Below are 23,488 nucleotides of genomic sequence, written 5' to 3'. Positions count from 1 at the left end.
AGGAGAGACTTTCAGAGGTCTTCTCTAACTGTAGTAAATATTCTTCATCATTGTACTGTTTCTTTCCTAGCACTTAACACAATTCAAATTACATATTTGTTTACTAATTATCTGTCTCACCAATAGAACTGAAGTTTGAAGAGACTATCTGTACTCTTCACCAATATATTTCACAACGCCTGGGTAATACCTGGCAATTGTTCATAAATATTTGTTGACTGACTAAATGCTTGCTAAAATTTGAATTTAGAGACTTATGGAGACTCAAATGGTTTAAACTAACCTTTCCCACGCATGTGTGCATGAGTATGAAGTTGCTTCAGTTGTGTCCAACTCTTTGCAACCTATGGACTGTAGCCCACTAGTAGTCCAATTCTCCAGGCAAGAATACTAGAGTGGGTCTCCATGCCCTCCTCCAGGGGATCTTCCTGACCCAGGTATCAAATCTGGGTCTCTTAAGTCTCCTGAATTGGCAGGTGGGTTCTTCACCACTAGCGCCACCTGGGAAGCCCAACCTTTTCCATAGTCAAGACTCTGTTGTCAATACTGTTTACAACTTCTGATAACTTCAAAATAGCCCAGAGGCATATTAACTAGGTACATTTTACACAGGTTGTATCAAGAGATCCATGACTCACAGGGGTTTGTTGAGATGTCCACTTCAGGACTACTGATCCTTTATCATGTATCTTTTGAAAAATAAACATTCTATAATACAGAGTAAGCATTTGGCACTTCAACATTTTCGAAAGCCTCTTCCAGCCCTGCTATTAATTATAACTGAAGCACACTAATTAGGGCCAATTTCAGTATACTGTTATTTATTACACATCATTCCATACATATGCTGATGTGCAGCCGCTGAACTATAAATCCTTTCTGTCAGGAATCTGAAAGGGTCTGAGCTACTATTTTGGACACAATTTAAATAACAGGGGCTCCAACAATGGCAAACCAACAGTCTCAGAAAGGCTCTTGCAACTAAATGGAGAACTTAAAAACACCAAAGCAAACAGTGTAAGAAAAATAACCATAGAAGGTACCAAATAAGCATAGAGACATAACATTTTAAATACTTCCAAATATTTGGTTTCAAAGCACAAATGGAGCATGTGGGCTTTCTGCATCTTTTTCTGCCAAGTCCCAGGAAAAACTAACCATACTACAGTCATCTAAAACAGCTGTTAGGACTGATCTTCAAATATTTGGTTTCAAAATATAGACCTATTTGCACTTTAAAACTCAGATGCCTGCATACTGCTACTATAGCACCACACTGAGATAATCCTTTCAAAGTAAGGTGCTGGCAAAAACAGATCTTTATTCATGGTGAGAACTGCCTCAAATGGACACGGGAAAATGTTAACTTAAGTCCTAAAGTCAACTGTCAAAAAAGATAATTTGCTCTGGCACCAAAACACTTCTTTTCTTTCTTTTTTTAAGAAAGAGACTAAATTTTATGAGTTACTTAAGGTTAAAGAGAGAGGGTAAATGTGAAATGTTAAGATTGTAGAAGCAAGGGAAAAGGTTTGTCCTCTTCACTGAAAATTGTTGACTTTCTTAAACTAATCTTCTCATTTAGCATATTGTTCTTGTGGTACTCAAATATAAACTATCGAATCTGCCTCACTTTGGGTTGCTGGATGGTCCAAGCCACAGAAAAGGATCTTAGTCTAGAAATAAATCAAGTGGTTTAAAATAACCTTCCCATATTCTGGTGTAATTATACTGGTTTTCTAGGACTGTGTATCAGCATATATCCTAGCTGTATCCTACACTTCTGATAGAGTAACACATCAGGAGACTGGTATGACAGGTGATAAACACAGTGTCTTTTACTCTTCTGAGCAGACATCCATTCTGACTGACTGATTTCAACTGGCCTAAATATCTTAATGTTTCTTTAAAATAGCAGGCAATGAACATGCCTATACCTTTATGAATCACTGTTTTGTTTCCCATCAACTCTTATAATAATTTAAACCTTGTTTCTGAAAGAGGCTCTTAAAAAAAAAAGACACATGATAGTACAACTCAGAAAAGGAACTATACTTGGCATCTTACAAAACAGCAGTCCATCTTCACCCTATTCTTCTGATAAGTGTCACACAGATGGAAAGAATAAGAGTTATAAATGGTTAAGAAATGTATCCTGAGTCATATAACTGATTAATGAGGGAATTGGAAACTTCCTCCATTTCCCTGTTTAGCATTCCTTTGTTTCAGGCAGCTCCCAAATCAATGAAATTCCAAGCAGATGAGAATACTCTTCCTGACCTTACCTCTTTATGCACCTTCCAACTGTCTACCGTCACATTGAAGAGAGCTTTAAGGGCCTCAATGGCACAGTCTGTCTCCTGAGGTGAGAGAGGAGGTCCATTATGGTCTATGGCCGATTCATATTCATCGGTCCACTTGATGCTAAAGGCACTTTCCAAGATCTGGGTTAGCAGCGGTAGTCCTTGGAGCTCATAGCGCAATTGTGACCTGATGTCGGTGTGCAAAAGTGACAGGACGAAGAGCAAGCGCAAGTCAAAGCACTTAATGTCATTGATAAACTTTCTGTCCTTGCACTTTCTGAGGAGGTTACAGAGCTTTGCAGCAAGGTTAAGTTCCAGACTGAGCTGCTGTGCCATCTGACTGTTGAACACTATGTTACAAAGACATTTTAATGACTCCACAATAACTGGGAACTCTGACACCTTCTCCAAAGAATCATCCGACTCATTTAGCTTGGCTAGTCGCAGCAGTATCTGCATATTTTCCTTGGTTGTTACAGGAACTAAAACCTTTTTGTCTCTGGAGAGAATGCGGAGAACTTCCAGGCAGGACACTTGACATGTTGTTGGGATGTCCTTTAAAAGGACTTTAAATATGCCTTCACAGAGTTTCTGAAAAACAAGAATGAGTATGAAAAATATGGTTATTTGGCTTAAGTGATTTAAAATGGACTGTTTCTCTATCAGTGTATTAAATTGCAGTTCAAGATCTGGTTAGAAAAGATTTTTACTTTTTTAGTCACAGAATGTTAGAACTGAAAGAGATCTTATATTTGGTGTACTTCTTTCACTTTACAGATTTGGAAATTGAGGGCCAGAAAGGTTAAGCTACTTGTATGAGGCCAGAATGAATTAGTAGGGTAGCAACAGTTAGAGTATGAGTTTCCTAACTTCCAGCCTAATATTCTTAGTTTAAAAGAGAATTAGTGACTTTATACAGATGAGTTACAAATATCTTATATAAGTTTGTTCTTAAGAATTTTTAATATCAGACTACATATACTATAAGGATGGAAGGTAAGCATCTGAATCATAGCTATTCCCCTCCTGGAAATAAAAATTAATGCCTTGAGAACTGGTTCACATTTGGCCACAAGTATAGGCTCTTACAAAGAGACTTAAAGAAGCCTTCATTTATGCCTAGTTTCAGCCTTGATAATGTTTTCTCAATTTATAGTACTATGGGCAGTAGTCCCATGTTATATAAACCTTAGAACTCTCTTTAGCTAATATGTAATAACATTTAATTATCAAATGACCCCAGAGAAGATCTTTTGCTGACAACACTGCTAACAATTATTCCAAGTACTGGGTTCCAAAGAGGGCTCAGCTAGCATATATGATTCCTTTCAGTCAATTGCAAAAAGGTGCCCCTCTCCACACTAACTGCAGAAAGTGTTCCTATTGGGTGGTCAAATTACAAAAAAAGCCCTCTTCCTCCATGCAGCCCTGTGCCAGGACATATGGCTTGGGAAGCTCAGACTGTGGGCAGGATCTTAGCTTTCCTTTTCTCTTGGAGTAGGGCACAGATTACACAAATATACTTGTAGTCCTGGTTCCAAATCTTGCTACCACTATCTCAGAAACAATTCTTTCAGTTCAATTCAGTTCAGTTCAGTTGCTCAGTCGTGTCCGACTCTTTGCGACCCCATGAATCACAGCACGCCAGGCCTCCCTGTCCATCACCAACTCCCGGAGTTCACTCAGACTCATGTCCATCGAGTCAGTGATGCCATCCAACCATCTCATCCTCTGTCGTCCCCTTCTCCTCCTGCCCCCAATCCCTCCCAGCATCAGAGTCTTTTCCAATAAGTTAGCTCTTCGCATGAGGTGGCCAAAGTACTGGAGTTTCGGCTTTATTTGGACCCAAAGTGTACTCTACCTTGAATTTTTTGAAAAGGTTTTTTCTGTCATTGCCAAATTTAAGAACCACTGATAATTCTCTTAAAAGTCAATGTCCAGTTTTCTTCTCCATAAACTGCAGATCTGGGTCTCTGAACCTCAAACCTTGTATGAGGAGCAGCAAGTATAACCATTCCACTGCCAACCATTTCTATACCCATTACATTTTATAAAAACAAAAGCAACAACTATGACCAATACAAGGTTTTACAAAGTTTCTATTACTGTCATCAGACTTTAACTGAAAGAGGCTATCTGTGGGTCAAGAATTATGATCTTGGCAGAAATTTTAGGCCATGTGCATCTTCTCAGCACATCTGAGTCAAACAGCTATGGAAACGTCAATTTTAAATGTACTATGTTCTCTAGATGGAGGTGGAAAAGAAATTAACCAAGCAAGCTAAAAAAAACTTCACTACATTGTTAACTCTATCCCTTAACATACCTGATCAACTAGAAGGGACTTCCACTTAATATTTTAATATCATCATGAAAGCATTTTTTTTGTGAATGCTGTTTTGGGATAGAGGAAAGTATAATATGCCCATTATTAAAAATATATAAAATAGGAAAATTTCTCCAATTTCAGATTTTTCACATCCAAGACAAAGAAAAAAAATATGTTTTACACAGTTTCCTATGTGCTATATTCCTGGGTGGTGGAGTTAAATAACCTTTGCTCCCATATAATTTTAACCAAGAAGGAATTATCTACATTCCTATTTAAGAAATACATAATAAATAAGGTATTATAAAATATTATATACGTGAATTTGGAGTTCTACATATCTAGTAAAACACAGAAATCTTTAGTTCTTTTCTTTCTAAACCAAAAACAACAATAAAATCTTCCCCCCGCCGCCTCCCCACCCCCCGCCGTGCGCCCCCTCCCCCACTCCAAGTCTGTGGGTAGGAATGACTTCTTTCTTCCTCCACTGTCAGATTCAAGAAAGAAAAAGAGCAAAGTATGAATACAAATAGCCTAGGCTATAAACCAAATGGACTGTTAAAACTCTGGGACATAAGAAGGCTACATAAAAGAGATCAGAGAGGTCTACAAAATTTAGAGTTAAAAACTGCCTCACCTGAAGGCTTGCAGGAAATCCACAACCGAGACTGTTTCAAGCATAGTTTTCAATCAGTTGTTTTTAGACATGTCATTTCTCATCACAGACTTGCCTCACATGACAAGTGTTAGGTAGCTTTCTGTTATAATGTCTCTTGAAAAGGAATACCACTTCTTGGACAATGAACCCCTCCCTTTTTTGTATTAAAATATAAGAAGTGATATTTAACAGACACATTCATTGCTCTACTCAATACAATCATTTCTATTTAGAGAATATTATAAAGAAAAATTAAACCATGTACCGCATTTGGATGAATCAAAAGTTTTTCTTTGCATTTGAACAAGCAAGAACACTGAAGAGGTAGCATTCCTTATGATTCCCCCATCTGTTGAGTGCATGCACGACTTCTGTTTCAAAAGTACTCGTTTCTTTATTTTGCCTTAATGGTATTTTCCTGTGCTATAACTATTTTTTTTCAGTTGATTTTACTCCTTCAAAAACATGCCTTGCTCTCTTCAAATGCTTTCCATAGCTCCCTGTTGCCCACAGAATGCAGCTGAAATAAGCTCAGTGTCCCCTTTCCTATATCTCTGTCACACACATACACCCTCCCTTTTCTTTCCTTTCCAAGTGCTCCAAACAGACTCCCAGTCCCCTGACAATATGTCCTGAACCTTCTCCCACCATTACCTCAGCATGGCCTACCCTGTCCCCATTTCCACCAGCCAGGACCCCACTCATTTCCTAAGGTTTAATTTGAAGACTGAAGGGTCTAAAAGATTCCCCAGCTGCTCCCTCTGCTCTCCTATACAGCACTTAGTTTCAACAAGCATGTAGTTCCTTGGAGAGTGAGATGGATGTTGGGGCATCTCACTCCTTTCATCTGTATCCCACTGGCAGGCCCAGGTGTGCTGTAGCTGTTTTTAAATGCAAGATACCCACATACTCCCAAAGATTATCTGCTTTAAAGTTTACTACCTGACTCTCCAACCCCTTCCAAAGAATAATTCCTTTGTATTCCTCCACCACCAGCCATCTCTCACTATCAAGTCTTCTCTTCCTCTTTTTGCAAGTATAATAAATCATCATTACATAACATTTTAAGTACAAACTTTTTATTAACTTTCTAGGTATTTATTTATACAAATTTGTTATCATGGTTCAACTGATATATTTTTTAATCTGAAAACTATTTTGGTATCTTAGATAACCATGAAACACATAATTTTTTTCCATTAAAATTGATGGAAATATCTTCTGCTTTAAAATCTTTTCACTAAGAGGTAAGGTTTTCAGGAATGAACTAAAGTCATAAAGCAAAGCTTAGGTATGCTCATAAAGTATAATTACTTCAGAGAGGCTGACAAAAAGCCCTTTTAAAACGCTCATTAGGTTGCAGTGCGCGTGCTCAGTCGTTTCAGATTCTTTGCAACCCCATGAACTGTAGCCCACTGTGCATGGTATTATCCCAGCAAGAACACTGAAGTGGCTTGCCATTTCCTTCTCCAGGGGATGTTCCCAACCCAGGGATTGAACCCACATCTCCTGTATTGGCAGGTGGATTCTTTACCACTGAGCCATCTGGGAACCCCCACTAGCTTAGTAGCCATGGCTATTTCTATAAAGTTAGACTGCAAGACCCAGCAGCAGAGACTGAAGATTGAGATTCTCAATGTTGATGCCAGGTTTTGTCAAAAAATTTTTGATAGCTTGCTCCCAAATGGAAACCCTAGAGTATACTATAGTAATGGTTTTCAGCATGCATCATAATCTCTTAAAGAATTATTTGTTGTTGTTGTTGTTAATTTTATTGAAGTAGAGTTGATTTACAGTCTTGTATTAATATCTACAGTACAGCAAAGTGATTCAATTATACATATATACGTATATATTCTTTTGCATATTCTCTTCCGTATCACAGGATACTGACTATAGGACTCTGTGCCATATAACAGGGCCTTGTTGTTTATCCATCCATATATAACAGTTTGTCCCAAACTCTCAGTCCTTCGCTTTCCTACTCACCCTCCTCCATGGCGAACCATAAGTCTGTTCTCTATGTCTGAGTCTGTCTGTTTCATAGATGTGTTCACTTGTGTCATATTTTAGATTCCACATATAAGTGATATCATATGGTATTTGTCATTCTCTTTTGGACTTATTTCACTTAGTATCATAATCTCTAGGTGAGGGTTGTTGAAACACAGATTGAATCAGAGTTTCTGATTTAATTGGTCTGGAATGAGGCCAGAATTGGGACTCTTAACAAGTTCCCAGTTGATGCTGTTGCTGTCAGTTCATGAGCCACATTCTAGGAACGAATGAACTACAACTAACAATGGACTGATATAACTTGGATGTTGGGGACCAGGGGTTAACTGAGAGTAACTGACCAGATAAGCACAGAAAAGTAGGCAGAGCTGAAAGCCATTAGCACAAACACCGTAACTTCTCAACTGTCCCAAAGACGTATCAGGGTGGCAGGAATAGGGATGGTATGTCATTATCTGGTCACATTACTTTTCGTAAATGTTAAAAATCACTTGAGGTGTAAAGTGTATTACTTGTTTAAGATCAGTGGTCCTAGGCCTGAAACTTGTTCAACTTATCATAGACTCCAGAACTAGAACAGTGCTGTGATTAAGGGCAGGGGTTCTGGATTTAAATTTGTGTTTAAAGGCTGACTACTGTCTTCTAATGGTGTGATCTTGGAAAGTTACTAAATGCAATCACGTATGTAGAGTACTTAGAACAGTGCTTGGAAAGCATTAAGTGTTCAGTACTGGTTATCATTTATATATTGTTATAAGGTAAAGATCTCAAATCCTCAGCTTAGCATTTATGATCCTCCAACCTGCATTTTGAGTCTTCTCTTTCATACTGCTCCCCTATCAAACCCTCCTCTCTAATTATATTTATTTCATGTAGAGTTTTTTTTTTTTTGCTTTCTTGCCATCTTCCTTTTATATGCATCCAGTCCTTCTCCTTCTTTGACTATTTAAGTTTTATCCATTCTCCAAAACTAAGCTTAAAATTAACTTTTGATATAAAGTTTTTCCTTACTACTTCAGCCCCCAACGTTCTTCCTCTCCAAGTAATGCCCATACCAAAATTTGTAGCAATCACTGGTTGCTAAAATCCTGTTTTTTTTTATGAGTTTGCCTTAGCTACTAAAAGCTCTCTGAAGGTAGAAAGGACATCATTCTTTTATGAGAGAAGAAAATGTACTATAGAGGCTTTTAAATCAGAAAAACCTGGATTTAACAGCCAGCTTTACCACTATGATTCAGACCTTTTTTTTTTTTTTTTTTTTACTTCTGTGAGCCTCACTTTCTTATTTGTAAAATGGGAATAATATCACTTATATCTCAGAGGGGTGTTGTGAGTCTCTGGGACATAACAAGCACTTTATTAGATTTTCTTCTTCCTCTATATCGTGCATCAAGACTCTTCTTCCAGCTCCAGAATGGTAAGCTTTTCACTATTAATCTGTAAAACCAGGATTAGCTTTAACTTCAATTATGAAACAAGCAAAACAGGCTATGACATGTATATGAGCATTCAAATAATGAATCCATCATGATTTATATGCTGTCCTAAAAGCTGATTTCTAAAAATATTTGTAAAAGAGAAAAGTCAAGTTTTATATATACAAAGAAAATGTCTTTGCTTATAATATAGACATCATAGTTAGTCTATTAAACTCTGGCAACCCCAAAGAGGTAGCAAGAAAATACTTTTTGAGACAAATATTACTACTCAAAAGTGTCTGCAGATTGGTGCCAGTTCACAAACTGTTTGTTATCAGACCATCCCTGGTAGCTCAGCTGGTAAAGAATCCACCTGCAATGCAGGAGACCCCGGTTTGACTCCTGGGTTGAGAAGTTCTGCTGGAGAAAGGACAGGCTATCCACTCCAGTATTCTTAGACTTCCCTGGTGGCTCAGACAGTACAGAATCTGCCCGCAATGAGGAAGACCTGGGTTTGATTCCTGGTTTGGGACAATCTCCTGGAGGAGGGCATGGCAACCCACTCCAGTATTCTTGCCTGGAGATCCTCATGGACAGAGGAACGTGGTGGGCTACAGTCCATGGGGTCACAGAGTCAGACACAACTGAGTTTGACTAAGCACATAAAAAGTTGAGAATATGTATTCAGAAACCGTTATAGTGATTTGACTTTGCTATCCAAGAATGTAATTATTTCTTTAATGATTCATTTTTATTGTACTTTCAAAACTACTGGTCTATTACAAATTAGAGGAAAATTAAGAAACAAATAAGCAAAAAACTTGGTCCTTCATCACAAATAATGTGAAGGCACCGCTCTAAAGAATGCATTTTATCCCATATTTTCTTCAAATATATAATGAAGGCAGTAAAATTAACTCAGATCCCAGAGTAATGAGGAAATACTATAATGCCTCATAAACAGACTTTGTTTTTGTTGCTCAGTCACTAAATCATGCCCAACTCTTTTACAACCCCATAGACTGTAGCCCGCCAGGCTCCTCTCTCTGTCCATGGAATTTTCCAGCTAAGAATACTAGAGTGGGTTGCCATTTCCTTCTTCAGGGGATCTTCCAGACCCAGGGGCTGAACCCATGTTTTCTCCTTGGCAGGTCGATTCTTTACCACTGAGCCACCAGGGAACTTATTAAGGCTTTAATTATTAGGCACTGTGGTAAAAAGTGATAGATGTCCATTAAAATCCATCCTCCCTTTTTAAACAGTAAGAGAACTGTGGCAAGTTTCATGGCTGCCTGGTTACACAACACTCCTCAGCTCTTCTTCATGGCCATATGACTGAACTCTTGCCAATGGAATGTATGAGGACGTGTTTTCAGGTTTGGGTCATTACAATAGTGGGCATGCCTTCTCCCCTTTCTTGTCCCCTTCTGCAGCCCAGAACCTGGAAGTGGCAGCCCAGTATAGGCTAAGCCAATGTTCAATGGCAAAGATATGACTTGACAAACCTGTAAAGAAGCTAGGTCACTGAATCAACACATGGAGCAGAGCTACTCACCTGCATGCTTGATCACTTATGAACCGTTATTTGGAAAGGTAATAAATGCCCATATTCCTTAAATCACTTCTTCATTGGGGGTCTCTTTGTTGCAACAACTTGGCTTTAGATTTAAATAAGAATGTACCTTTGAAATACGATGTCCCAATGAAGCCCCATATAGAACCTCTTATACCATCATTCCGTAAATAACATAAGTGATATTGTACCTCCCTGGTGGCTCAGATGGTAAAGAATCTGCCTTTAATTCAGGAGTGTGGGCTTGATCCCTGGGTTGGGAAGATCCCTTGGAGAAGGGAATGGCTACCCACTCCAGTATTCTTGCCTGGACAGAGGAGCCTGGTGGGCTATAGTCCATGTGGTCACAAAGAGTCAGACATGACTGAGCAATTAACACTTTCAATGACTAAGCAACTACTCTATATCTAATACCAAGACTCAGACCAACTTGGCCTGGTTGTGCCGTGGTTGGTTTGTATATTCATTTGTTCATCTATTTATCCATTCATTAACAATTCGCCAAATGTCTGTTTACTAAATTCAAGATAAAATGGGAATGATAGTATCTACTTCATAGGGGTATTAGGGGAATTAAATAAGATAATATGTATATGCTGCCTTAGAATAAAATACTCAACAAATGTTATTTACCACTATAACTATAATGTATATGCCATAATAGAGAATTTGAGTTGCCAAGTCAGAGAGACTTCACTTTGCTATTTTATTACCTGTGAGATCTGGGCAAGTTATTTGTTTTTTTCTGAGCATAAGGTTCATTACATGTGAAATGGGGATATACCCTATATATTACAGTGCTGCTTATTAAATGAGAGGATGGTACGCAGTAAGAGACAAAGTTGTACATTTCTAAGAACAAGACCTCTAAAAATGGGCCAATGACTGAACAACCAAATCAAAAATGAAATGGCAGTGAACAGAGAAAGTGAACACTACAAAAGACAAGGACTAAACTAATGTCTGTTTTATTTATAAGAAACAGGAAAATGCAATAACTTTCCAGTTCAACTTGGAAAGAGGGGCAGAGTACACACACAGCAGAGGCAGTGAGTTCAACTTGGCAGTAACCCTATGATAACTACAGGCCAGAAAACAGTCGAAGAGCCAAACAAAATGAGTATAATTTCCAGAATCAGAATATTAAGAGTTATAAAGGGCTATAATGACTACTTAATATCAATAAACACTAGCAGTGCAAAAGGTTCTATTAAAAAAATGGGTTTTGTTAAAGAATAAATCTGGGAAATTTATAAGGCTTATTAAAATATTAAAGATTCTCAGATGAACTATGGAAAAGAAACATGTTTTTTAAGCAGATACTTCCTTTATTTATTTGACCATAGAATCCTTTTAGAAAATAATACTTAATAATATATTCAGGATTGTGTGTGTGTGCTCAGTCATGTCCAACTCTTTGAGACCCTCTGGACTGAAGCCCACCAGGCTCCTCTGTCCATGGGATTCTCCAGGTAAGAACAATGGAGTGGGTGACCATGCCCTTCTCCAGGGGATCTTCCCAACCCAAGAATGGAACCTGTATCTCCTGCATTGCAGGTGGATTCTTTACCCACTGAGCCAATCAGGAAGCCCATACTCAGGATCAGGGGATTTATTTTATAGATAATGAAAGCTGACTCTCAAGGAAGCTAAACTATTTGCTTAAGCAGCACAGAAAGCTATAACAGAAAAGGGGACTGATTATTATTTGACTCTCAGTCCTACTCTCTTTTCATTCTACTGGTATCTGGTGACAAAATAAATAAAAATGAGTGTTACAACATTCAAAGCAATTCTGGGATAAGCTAGGTCTGTGAAAGGAATTACTGAGGACTGATTTCTTTTCCCTCCTTAAACAGACAAGTCCTTAAACATGGCTGTTATTATTTACTGTTTTTGGTCTTCTATTGTGTGTTGAAATACCTATCCATTCTCCTTAATAGAATTAAATACTTTCTCTTTAGTAAGAGTGGATTCCCCATGCCACCCCCACCTTCTTGTCCATTATGTCTGCAATGTTAGCCACATGCTTGATTTATGCTCTCACTGTAATCAACCAGTGTTCCTATAGTGATGGGATAGGACCCTGCTCTTAAAATAGGCACATTCATCTGGGAGATTTGGCATAGTGCCAGAGATACTTAAAGTCACAGGACAATCCTTGTGCATCCTCCTTAACTACTGTTTTACTAAAAGATTTATCAAGGGTGCAAGTAGGGAAGTGTTTCTACATGAAAATAAACAAATACGTTACAACTCACAATACAAAAAGTCACATGAATTTTTAAGATAAAAATTCAAATGGGAAATGAGTTTGTAGCTAAGGCAAAGTCCCTTGAATGATGCCTCCCTGGCTTCTCAGGTTATGCCTACACTCTTCTCTGATGGATGTCACTGGATATATATTCCACAGAGATCTAATTTTAGTTCTTAACTGGAGCTGAAGGTCAGCCACCTAAATCTGATAGTTCTAAACTTTTGTCCTCTGTGCACAGCAATGTGTGCACAGTGTGTGTGTGTGCATGCATGTGCGCGTACACAGATGCACATGCACAAGACAGAAAGAGATGTATTAAATTCTAAAATAAGCTTATTATAATCAATAGTTGGAACAATGCTGTCACTGCCAGAAGACAGACCTATTAAAAAATAGTATTTTACAAAAACATTAAACAATTAATGACTTACTGCCAGGATTCTACACTGTGCTTCTAAGAAAGGTTAGAGAGGATTCTGGAGGTCAAATTTGAAATCTCTTTATAAAAAGCAAAAGATGAGATTTTCTAAATAAATGCCCATGAAGCTGGTTTCAATTACATTTAGTTTAATATGATATGATACCTATACACTTTGGGTTTTTTTTTTTTTCCTACTTTTACTATGGGAGGCAATAGTAATTATCACTTTTTAGTTAATGGATACTGTCCTTGTGAATGAAGTTTTTATCTCACTTCCTTAATTTCACCTTTAGCTCCCCTTCTTGCACATGTACTTGTTTTTTTCATTAATACAATCCTTCTGGCTATGTTCTATATCATGGTGATCCTGCCAAAAGACTGAGAGTTCATAGTAACAACAATTATGTAAGTTTGGCTCAAGTTTCTTTGCTAATTAGCAATCCTGAGAAAGACATGATGCATCATCAAGAGTTCATTAACAGATGGGAAAAATAGCTTAGGTGTAAATGAAAACCTAAAAACCAATCAGCTGCCTTTCCCTTTTTGACTGAGGGCAGAAATGGGCATGTCAAAACTTTTAATTTCTCTTCAATACAGTACCAGCCAACTCTGGTTTTCTTGCTACTTAAGCAAGAGTCTTTATTTTTCAGAAAATGCTCTTCTTCACTACCTACACAAAACATATTTTAGTATTTTAAGTTAATATACTGACAAATACAGGAGCATTATCATTTGTTGCATTTTAGTTTGCCAAATAAGGGAACATAATCACATTTAATCTTTACTGAGTTCTCAGCCAAGTCATAGTTTGATTATGTAAAAGCACACTAACAAAGCTGGAAGATGTACATTCCGTCACAACATATACTCTATATCTTGGTGGCTGGTACAGATTCTCATCCTATGGATCTCTACAGCTTATTGTCTTTTTCAGTGTATCAAAGTGTTACCTATATAAAGTTTCTCTGGAATTTCTTTGTCTCCTGTGTCATCTACTCCACAAGGCTCACCTCTTCACTCTGAAATACTCTAAATCCCTAGATGTCAGCTCTAGTTACCCAGGCCTCTATAGAAGATAATCAGGGGCTCTGATGGTAAGTTGAAGTTATGGACTAAATATTTGTATTCCCATTAAATTCATATGTTGATGTTCTAACCCCAGTGTGATGGTACTTGGAGATGGGGCTTTGAGAAGGTTATTAAGGTTAGATGGGGTCATGAAGGAGAGGACTTGGTCTTATGCGAATAGTATCCTTTTTACAAGAGACACCAGAGGGCTGGCTCACTCATTCCCCACTCGCTTCCTTCTCTGCACAAAGAGGAGGTCAAATGAGTACACAGTCAGAGAGCAGGTGACTATCAGCCAAGAGAAGAGGTCTCAGAAGGAAATCTACCTTACCAGCACCTTGATCTTTGATTTCTAGCCTCCAAAACTGTGAGGCATAAATTTGTTTTGCTTATGCAACCCAGTTTTTGGTATTTTGTCATGGTAGCACGAGCAGACTAAGACAGCCGAGAATAAGGACAAGAGTAAAGTTGTTTCAATGAGACAGCTGTGATGTTAGAGGTCTTTAAAGGCACAAGAACACACGAGTGGTGTAGCAGAAAAAAAGCACAGAAACAGTTTGGGTTTTTTCTAATTCCTAGTTCTATTATTTTTTGAATTTGGATCTGGAGCAATTTATTTATTCTACCTGAAGCTAAATTTCATCATGTGTAAGATATAAATGTATCTATTTCACAAAGTTATTATGAAAGATCTATATTATTAATATTATATATTATTTAACATGAACAGCATCTGAGACAATGTATTGTAAGGAGTAAGAAATCTCACAGGTTATTTATTAGGAAACAGTACAACTGAAGTAAGGAAAGCACCTAGGTTTAAACACTAGCTTATAGCTATATGATCTTAGCAAATTTTTTTGTCACTGCGCCTAATTTCCTCATCTCTATAAAGAGGAATAACATCTAGGGCTTATAAATATTAAATGAGATGATTATATTTGAAAATCTCTAGCACAGTGCTTGGGATAGAATAGAGACTTATGCACATTACCTCATAAAGATGGCCAGATGAACGAGCAGATCAAGTAATATTAATAGGCACACTCTGCACAAGCACAATAGGGCTAGGAAATTTTTATCTGTATTTTCCATTTAATACCAAAGCCACTTGAAAAGGTAAGTGCTGATGTTATAACATGGCAATTTTGTATTAGTTTTATAGATTCTGTAGTATCCATTTAGAATCTATCGAGTTCATTGCTGAGCACTTGCGCACACAGGCCTGATAACAGGCATGTAACTTAAAATGCTCTCAATTTAAAATTCAAGTACATGCAAACTACTCAAGAGAAATAAATACTAACCAAGCGACAAAAGGTTGAGTTGGGGTTAGGGAGCTATAAAAGCACATAACTCAAGTTACTTATAATACTATGGAGACTGAACATATGTAAAATGAATAAGGACTGTAAATGTATTTCAATGCATAGCAATTTAAGCTGTGTATTAAAGATTAAAGGAATAAACTACATATTGAGAATTTAGCTAGAAAAAGCTTCTTGATAACTATGAATGCTAGGTAATAAGTAGGGGAAAAAATGAAAGAGATGGAGCAGGGGAAAGAAGGTAGAAGACAAGCTAAGTGATGGACAAAGGCAGAGGCAGAGAGGGATAAAGCAGGAGGATCAATTAAAGCAGATGTAGAGTTCATACAAGTAAAAGCTCTCTAACAAAGTTATCTAACAGCAAAGTGGCTGCTGTGGAGATCCCATTACTGAAAGTATTCAGTCAGATTCTGGTTGATTACCCTCAGCACAAGAGACCTTAGAAGGAATCACTGTCCTGGAAGATATCCTGGGTCCCTTACTATACTGTAAGTTCCTGAGGAGTCACCCTGCAATGACAGTCACTGAAGGCAGGAAAGAAGGCAGAGGACCTAGTTTGAGTCCCAGATCCTTCACTCATTTTTCATAACCTCAAGTAAGTCAACCACTCAGTTTTTCATCTATAAATGGGGAACTGGAAATGTCTGTTCAGCCTGGAACTCTTTCAGGTCCTAAGAGTTTTCAATCAGCCGAAGATGTACATGTTATACCCTTTCCTTAGTACATGGCCAAACTGTGTAAGGAACAGCTAATTACTAAGATGAAAAAAAATCAAAACCCTATATTTTAGGCAAAATAATAATCGTAAAAGACACGTGCAGCATGCCTACGGGTCAAGTACTGTACTGCTTATGGGAGGGCTGACACTAGTTACCCTACCCAGTCATACTGTAAATCCTGGGCTTCTGTTTTCTGTCAATGGTTTTATTTAACTCAGTGTCAAAGTTTTGTTTATGCTCTGCAACAACTCTCAAATTCTGGAGAGAGTTGGAGCCTACAATCAGAAAACAGAATCAATTCATAAGCTATACCACAGGTCAACTCAATTATTAATGAGTGGCAGTATGGTGCAGCACAAGGGCTGTGGACCACACTGCATAGGCTTAAATCATGTCCTCCCACTTCACAAGTTTAGGCAAGTAATTTACTTCACTAGTTTAAGCAAGTAATTTCTTTGTGTGCCTTAGTTTCCTCATCTGTAAAATAAGTAAGAAAACAGTACCTCATTTATTAGCTTTGTTATTAGGATTAAAGATGTTAATATTCATATAGTGCTTGGAATGATGGGCATGTACTATTTAATAACAGCTTTATCAATACATAATTTATATATCATAAATTTACCCTGTTAAAGTATACAGCTCATTGATTTTTAGGATATTCACACTTGTGCAACCATCATCACTGTTTAATTTTAAAACATTTTCATCACCCTCAAAAAAACCCCAATACCCATTAGCAGTAACTCCCCATTCCCCTCTCTCCCTAGCCCCAGGGAAACAAATGATCTACTTTCTGTTATTACAGATCTGCCTATATTAGAAATTTCATATGAGTGGAATTGTACATTATGTGGCCTTTTATGTCTTCCTTCTTTCACTTAGCATAATATGCTCAAGGTTCATCCATGTTATAAGCACTTACAACAGTTACTTTTATTCTTTTTTATGGATAAGTAATATTCTATTGTATGGCTATAATACATTCCATTTATCCATTCACAAAATGATAGACATTTGGTTTGGTTCCATTTTTTGGCTGTTATGAATAATACTGCTGTGGATATTCAAGTACACAGTTTCCTGTGGACACATATCTTCATTTCTTTTTTGTAGATACCTAGGAGTGCAACTCGGAGAAGGCAATGGCACCCCACTCCAGTACTCTTGCCTGGAGAATCCCATGGATGGAGGGGCCTGGTGGGCTGCAGTCCATGGGGTCGCGAAGAGTCGGACACGACCAAGCGACTTCACTTTCCCTTTTCACTTTCATGCATTGGAGAAGGAAATGGCAACCCACTCCAGTGTCCTTGCCTGGAGAATCCCAGGGACGGGGGAGCCTGGTGGGCTGCCGTCTATGGGGTGGCACAGAGTCGGACACAACTGATGCAACTTAGCAGCAGCAGCAGCAGGAGTGCAACTGTTGGGTCATATAGTAACTCTGTTTAATTCTTTGAGGAACTCTTAGATTATTTTCCAAAGTGGCCACATCATTTTATATGCAGTAATCTATCAGTAATGTATGAGCATTCTGATTTCTTCACATCCCTGTCAACATTTACTATCTGACTTTTTTGATTTTAGCCATACTAGTGAGTATAAACTGGTATTTCATTATAGTTTTGATTTTCATTTCCTTGATGGTTAATGATGTTAAGCATCACATGTTGATTGGCTATGTGTATATCTTCTTTGGAAAAATGTATATTCAGATCCTTTGCCCACTTTAAAATTCAATTATCTTTTTATTACTGAGTTCTTTATATACCCTAGATACAAGTCTCTTATCAGACATACAATTTGCAAATACTATCTTCCATTCTGTGGGTTTTCTTTTCACTTTCTTGATAGTATAAGCACAAAAGTTAACTTTGATGAAGTCTAATTTATTGGTTTTTCTTTGGTTGCTTGTGTTTTTGGTGTCCTATCTAAGAATCCACTCCCAAATGCAGGCCATGAGGACTTACCCTATGTTCCTGTAAGAGTTTTATGGTTTTAGATCTTACATTTGGGTCTGATCTATCTTGAGTTAAATTTTGCACATGGTGTGAAGTAAAGGTTCAATGCATTCTTTTAAATGTAGCTAAGTTTCTCAGTGCCATTTGTTAAAATATTATTCTTTCTCCACTGAATGGCTTGTCACCCTTGCCAAAAATCTGTTGATCACAGACACACTGGTTATTTCTGGACTCTCAATACTATTCCACTGATCTAAATCTATATATGCAGGGTTTTTTTTTCCAGTAAATACATACAACAAGATCCACAGTTGGTTGAAACTGCAGATGCAGAACTGTGGATATGAAAGACCAACTATAAAGTTACACATGGGTTTTTGACTGCTCAGGGAATTGGCACCCTAAACCTTGAGTTGCTTAAAGGTCAACCATATGTATGTTTATCTATCTTTGTGTCAGTACTCACTGTCTTGATTACTGTTGCCTTGTAATAAGTTTTGATGTTGGGAGTTGTAAGTTCTCCAGGTCTGTTCCTTTCAAGATTGTTTTGGCTCTTCTGCATCCCCGGCAATTCCATATGAATCTCAGAACTGGCTTGTCAATTTGTACAAAGAAGCCACCCGGAATTCTAAGAGGTATCTCATTAAATCTACAGATCAAAATGAGAAGTAGTGCCATCTGAGCATAAGTCTTCCAATCTATGAACATGGGATGTTTTCTCATTTCTTTACATCTTCTTTAATTTCTTTTTCAGTTCAGTTCAGTCACTCAGTTGTGTCCGACTCTTTGCGACTCCATGAATCGCAGCATGCCAGGCCTCCCTGTCCATCACCAACTCCCAGAGTCTACCCAAACCCATGTCCGTTGAGTCAGTGATGCCATCCAGCCATCTCATCCTGTCGTCCCCTTCTCCCCCTGCCCCCAATCCGCCCCAGCATAAGGGTCTTTTCCAATGAGTCAACTCTTTGCATGAGGTGGCCAAAGTATTGGAGTTACAGCTTCAATATCAGTCCTTCCAATGAACACCCAGGGCTGATCTCCTTTAGGATGGACTGGTTGGATCTTCTTGCAGTCCAAGGGACTCTCAAGAGTCTTCTCCAACACCACAGTTCAAAAGAATCAATTCTTCAGCGCTCAGCTTTCTTCACCGTCCAACTCTCTGCGTTTGGCTGTGGTGGGTCTTCATTGCTACACTGGCTTTTCTCTAGCTGTGGGGAGCAGGGCCCATTCTCCAGCTGTGATGCATAGGCCTCTCATTGTGTTGGTTTCTCTTGGTGTGGAGCATGGGCTCTAGGGCATTCAGGTCTCAGTACTTGCAGTGTGCAGGGCTCAGCAGTTGTGGCTCCTGGGCTCCAGAGCACAGGCTCAGTAGTTGTGGTATACAGGCTTAGTTGCTCCACAGCATGTGGGATCTTCCCAGATCAGGGATCAAATCTGTGTCTCCTGCATTGATTAGCAGGCAGATTCTTTACCACTGAGCCATCAGGGAAGCCCTTAGATCTTCTTTAGTTTCTTTCAACAGCATTTTGTAGTCTTCTACAAAATGGAATTATTTTCTGAGTCATTTCCTTAGTTGCTGTTCTAGGGCTTAAATATCTTATATATGTATATATCTAAACAGAATTAGCTTCAATTTACATTAATTCCAGTGAGGTGTAGAAACACTGCTTCTATATGATGTCTCTTTCCCCTCTTTGGTGGCATTATTGTTATACATATCAAAAATGATTACTTGATATATAATTTTGTCTTTTGAAGTCACTGAGGAGAAAGGACAGCTGGTATATACTTACAGCTTTTGTTATTTTGGCCTTATTGGTTCTCTAGAACCAAATAGTGACTTTATTATCTAGAGTCACTTCCTTAGTGCAGTACAGCTTTGCTCTCATCAACCTTTGTGCTATTTCTGACAAATATATCATGTTTCTGTATGTTACTAGCTGAACAATATACTATAGACATATTGTTTTATACAACTGTTTTTAAGATCATTTGAAAGAATAGGAGAAGAAATATGCATTTATATTATCTTTTATAATTACATAATTACCTTTACTAGTTCTCTTTTGTTTCTTTGTGTGGATTTAAATCGCTGTTTGAGGTAACTTGCTATCTGTTTGAAGGACTTTTAGTACTTCTTGCAAGGTGGGTCTAGAACAAATTCATTTTTTCATTTATCTAAAAATGTTTTTATCTCCCTTGCAATGTTAAAAGATAGTTCTGTTGGATATAAGATTCTTGGTTGAGGTTTTTTCTTTGAGCTCTTTGAATACATTATTCCACAGCCACAGGCCTACATTTCTGATGAGGAGTCAGCTGTGTATCTCATTGAGACTGCTCTGTAAGTGATGATCCATTTTTCTTTTGCTACTTTCAAAATTTTCTCACTGTGTTTCCATTTTAGCATTTTTATTGTGATGTGTCTATGGATCTTTTGGAGGTTATTCTACTCAGACATTATTGAGCTTCCTGGATATGTAAATTGTTTTCCAATAAGTTTAGGAAGTTTTTAGACATTTCTTCAAATATTTTTTCTTCCCTTTTCTCTCTCCTCTCCTCTGGTACTCCAATTATATGTATGTTGATATATTAACATCATCTCATATTTCTCTGAGGCACTCATTTTCATTATTCTTTTTTCTCTGTTCTTTACCTTGTATACACTATTGCTTTATCTTCATATTTGCTCATTCTTTCTTCTGACAGTTTGAACCCAACATTGGGCCTCTTTAGTGATCTTTTTCCCCTTATTATACTTTTCACTTCCAAAATTTCCATTTGGTTCTTCTTTTTCTTTTTAATCATTTCTATCTTTGTATTGATATTCATTTGTTGTGATGTCATCAAATTTTGTATTACTTCTTTAATTATTGTTTCCTTTACTTTTCTGAATATTTTTTTCTTTTTTCGTTTTGGCCACACCACACAGCATGCAGAACTTCCGCCAACCAGGGATCAAACCCAAGCCCCCTCAAGTGAAAGCACAGAGTCTTAACCACTGGACCACCAAGGAAGTCCTTTCTGAATATATTTATAATAAATATGTTGAAGTCTGTCTGTTAAATCTACCCTCTGGTTGTTCTCACAGGCAGTTTCCACTGCCTGCTTTTTCCCCAGTGTATAGGTCATTCTTTCCTGTTTCTTCACATAGCTTTGTTTTGTTTTTTTTTTTTGAAGCCGGACATTTTAGATAATACATCAACACTGGGTATTGCCTATGCCATCCAAGACTTGCTATTGTTATTTTTCTTATTTGCTCAGTGACTGGATGAATTATTTTCATTGAGTATACTTTCCTCCTCCTCCCTGCAGATGTAGCTCCTCATGGGTCTCACCCTTTGGTCTGCTACAGTCATCCTGGGATGACAGTGGCTTTGGCAGGCCTCTCTTTGACTTTCTCTTCCCTGACCACACCCAGCTGTTAAGCTCCACTAACTACAGATTGATTGATCTATTGTCTTCAACAATGTCCTGAGGCATAAATTGCTCTACAGACTGAACCGATTTATTACAGTTCCTTTGAAGAGACAGTTCCTGAGGTAAGTATTTAAGATTTGTTCTAATTACAGGAAGGTTCCTCCCAGCTGTCTTTCCTCCTTCCTTTCTAGCAAACTAGCTAGATGTCTGGTTAGCCCTATAACTCCAATCAGTATGTCAGTCTCCTCCCGACTCCTTCTCCTTTCATCACAACCCATATCTTCAGGCAGAAACTTCACTTTGTTGCAAAAAGTTGGTCCCTCTGGGGAGAGATTCAGAGCTTACTGTTATAAGGTCTGCTTGTTTCTCTTGGCAAAATTCCTGAACCTTGGTTCTGATGCTGGGGGCAGAGACAACAGCATGCTTCTTTCATGACACCTCCTTGAAAGTTCAACTGGAGGAGACAGGGGAGTAGCAGACCCAAAACTCCTCAATTTGCCTTCCAAGGTGGAATCTGTTTGTCCCACCAGCCAGGGCAAGGGCAGTTGGTGCCCCAGTATTCTCAATGTTGCCTTACTCAAGGTAGAGCCCATGACCCACGAATGGAGACTGGGTGAAAGAAGAGAGATCCCATCTCTCAGCTATAATTCACCCAGAATTTTGTCTCAGTGACATGTGGCTGGGGCAGGGTGAGAAATGCTGACCTTACCCCTGTTCCTACTGGTTAGGTAGCCTTTCAACTGAGGACTGAGGAAAGTAGGAGCTCTGATCTTGGCTCTATCAGTTTGCTGTTGTTCAGTCACTAAGTCATGTCCAACTCTTTGCAACCCCATGGACTGCAGCACTCCAGGCTTCCCTGTCCTTCACCATCTCCCAGAGCTTGCTCAAACTCATGTTCATCGAGTCAGTGATGACATCTAACCATCTTATCTCATTCTCTGTCATCCCCTTCTCCTCCTGCCCCTCAATCTTTCCCAGCATCAGAGTCTTTTCCAATGAGTCAGCACTTCGCATCAGGTGGCCAAAGTATTGGAGCTTTAGCATTATCCTTCCAATAAACAGTCAGGGTTGATTTCCTTTAGGATTGACTGGTTTGATCTCCCTGCTGTCCAAGGGACTCTCAAGAGTCTTCTCCAGCACAACTAGAAAGCATCAGTTCCTCGATGTTCAGCCTTATGATCCAACTCTCACATCCATGCATGACTACTGGAAAAATGATAGCTTTGACTATACAGACCTTTGTTGGCAAAGTGATGTCTCTCTGTTTTTTAATAAGCTGCCTAGGTTGTTCATAGCTTTTCTTCCAAGGAACAAATGTCTTTTAATTTCGTGGCTGCAGTCACCATCCACAGTGAGTTTGGAAGCCAATAAAATAAAATCCACCACTGTCTCCACTTTACCCCATCTATTTGCCTTGAAGTGATGAACCAGATGCCATGATCTTACTTTTATGAATGCTGTTTTAAGCCAGCTTTTTCACTCTCATCTTTCATCCTCATTAAGAGGCTCTTTAGTTCTTCTTTGCTTTCTGCCATTACAGTGATATTATCTGCTTATCTGAGGTTGCTGATATTTCTCCCAGCAATCTTGATTTTAGCTTATGATTCATCTGGGTCTGCATTTTGCATGATGTACTCTGCAGAGAAGTTAAATAAGCAGAGTGACAATATACAGCCTTGACAAACTCCTTTCCCGATTTTGAACCAGTGTGTATTTCCATGTCGGGTTCTAACTGTTGCTTCTTGACCTGCAAATAGGTTTCTGAGGAAGCAGGTATGGTGGTCTGGTATTTCCATCTCTTTAAGAATTTTCCACAGTTTGCTGTGATCCATAGAGTCAAAGGCTTTAGCACAGTCGATAAAGCAGAATTGTTTTATAACATTTAGAAAATATTATAAAAACATTTTATAGATGTTTTTCTGAATTCCCTTGCTTTTTCTATGATCCAAGGGATGTTGTATCTCAGTTTGATCTCAGTTTGGAGGAGGGTTTCCATCTCACTCCACTGAGAGTGGGAAGAAAGGGA

General features: G+C 38.3%; 1 protein-coding gene across 8 annotated transcripts in view; it reads right to left on the bottom strand.

Annotated features, from left to right (window-relative positions):
* The window catches only part of RIC8B (RIC8 guanine nucleotide exchange factor B), a 100,607-nt gene that overhangs the window by 62,451 nt on the left and 14,668 nt on the right, over window positions 1-23,488 (bottom strand). For all 8 annotated transcript variants that reach the window (XR_009494567.1, XR_806804.4, XR_806806.4 and 5 more), the window contains exon 3: window positions 2,283-2,891. Coding sequence is in view for 5 of the 8 variants with exons in the window: in XM_002687663.6 (XP_002687709.2) it covers window positions 2,283-2,891 (609 nt within the window). In the remaining 3 variants the exon portion in view is untranslated. The remainder of the gene's footprint in view (window positions 1-2,282; window positions 2,892-23,488) is intronic.

The sequence above is a fragment of the Bos taurus genome, chromosome 5, assembly GCF_002263795.3.
Source record: "Bos taurus isolate L1 Dominette 01449 registration number 42190680 breed Hereford chromosome 5, ARS-UCD2.0, whole genome shotgun sequence".
NCBI classification, from domain to species: domain Eukaryota; kingdom Metazoa; phylum Chordata; class Mammalia; order Artiodactyla; family Bovidae; genus Bos; species Bos taurus.
The sequence above is the reverse complement of the archived record's forward strand: the minus strand, read 5'-3'. Positions and strand labels throughout refer to the sequence as shown.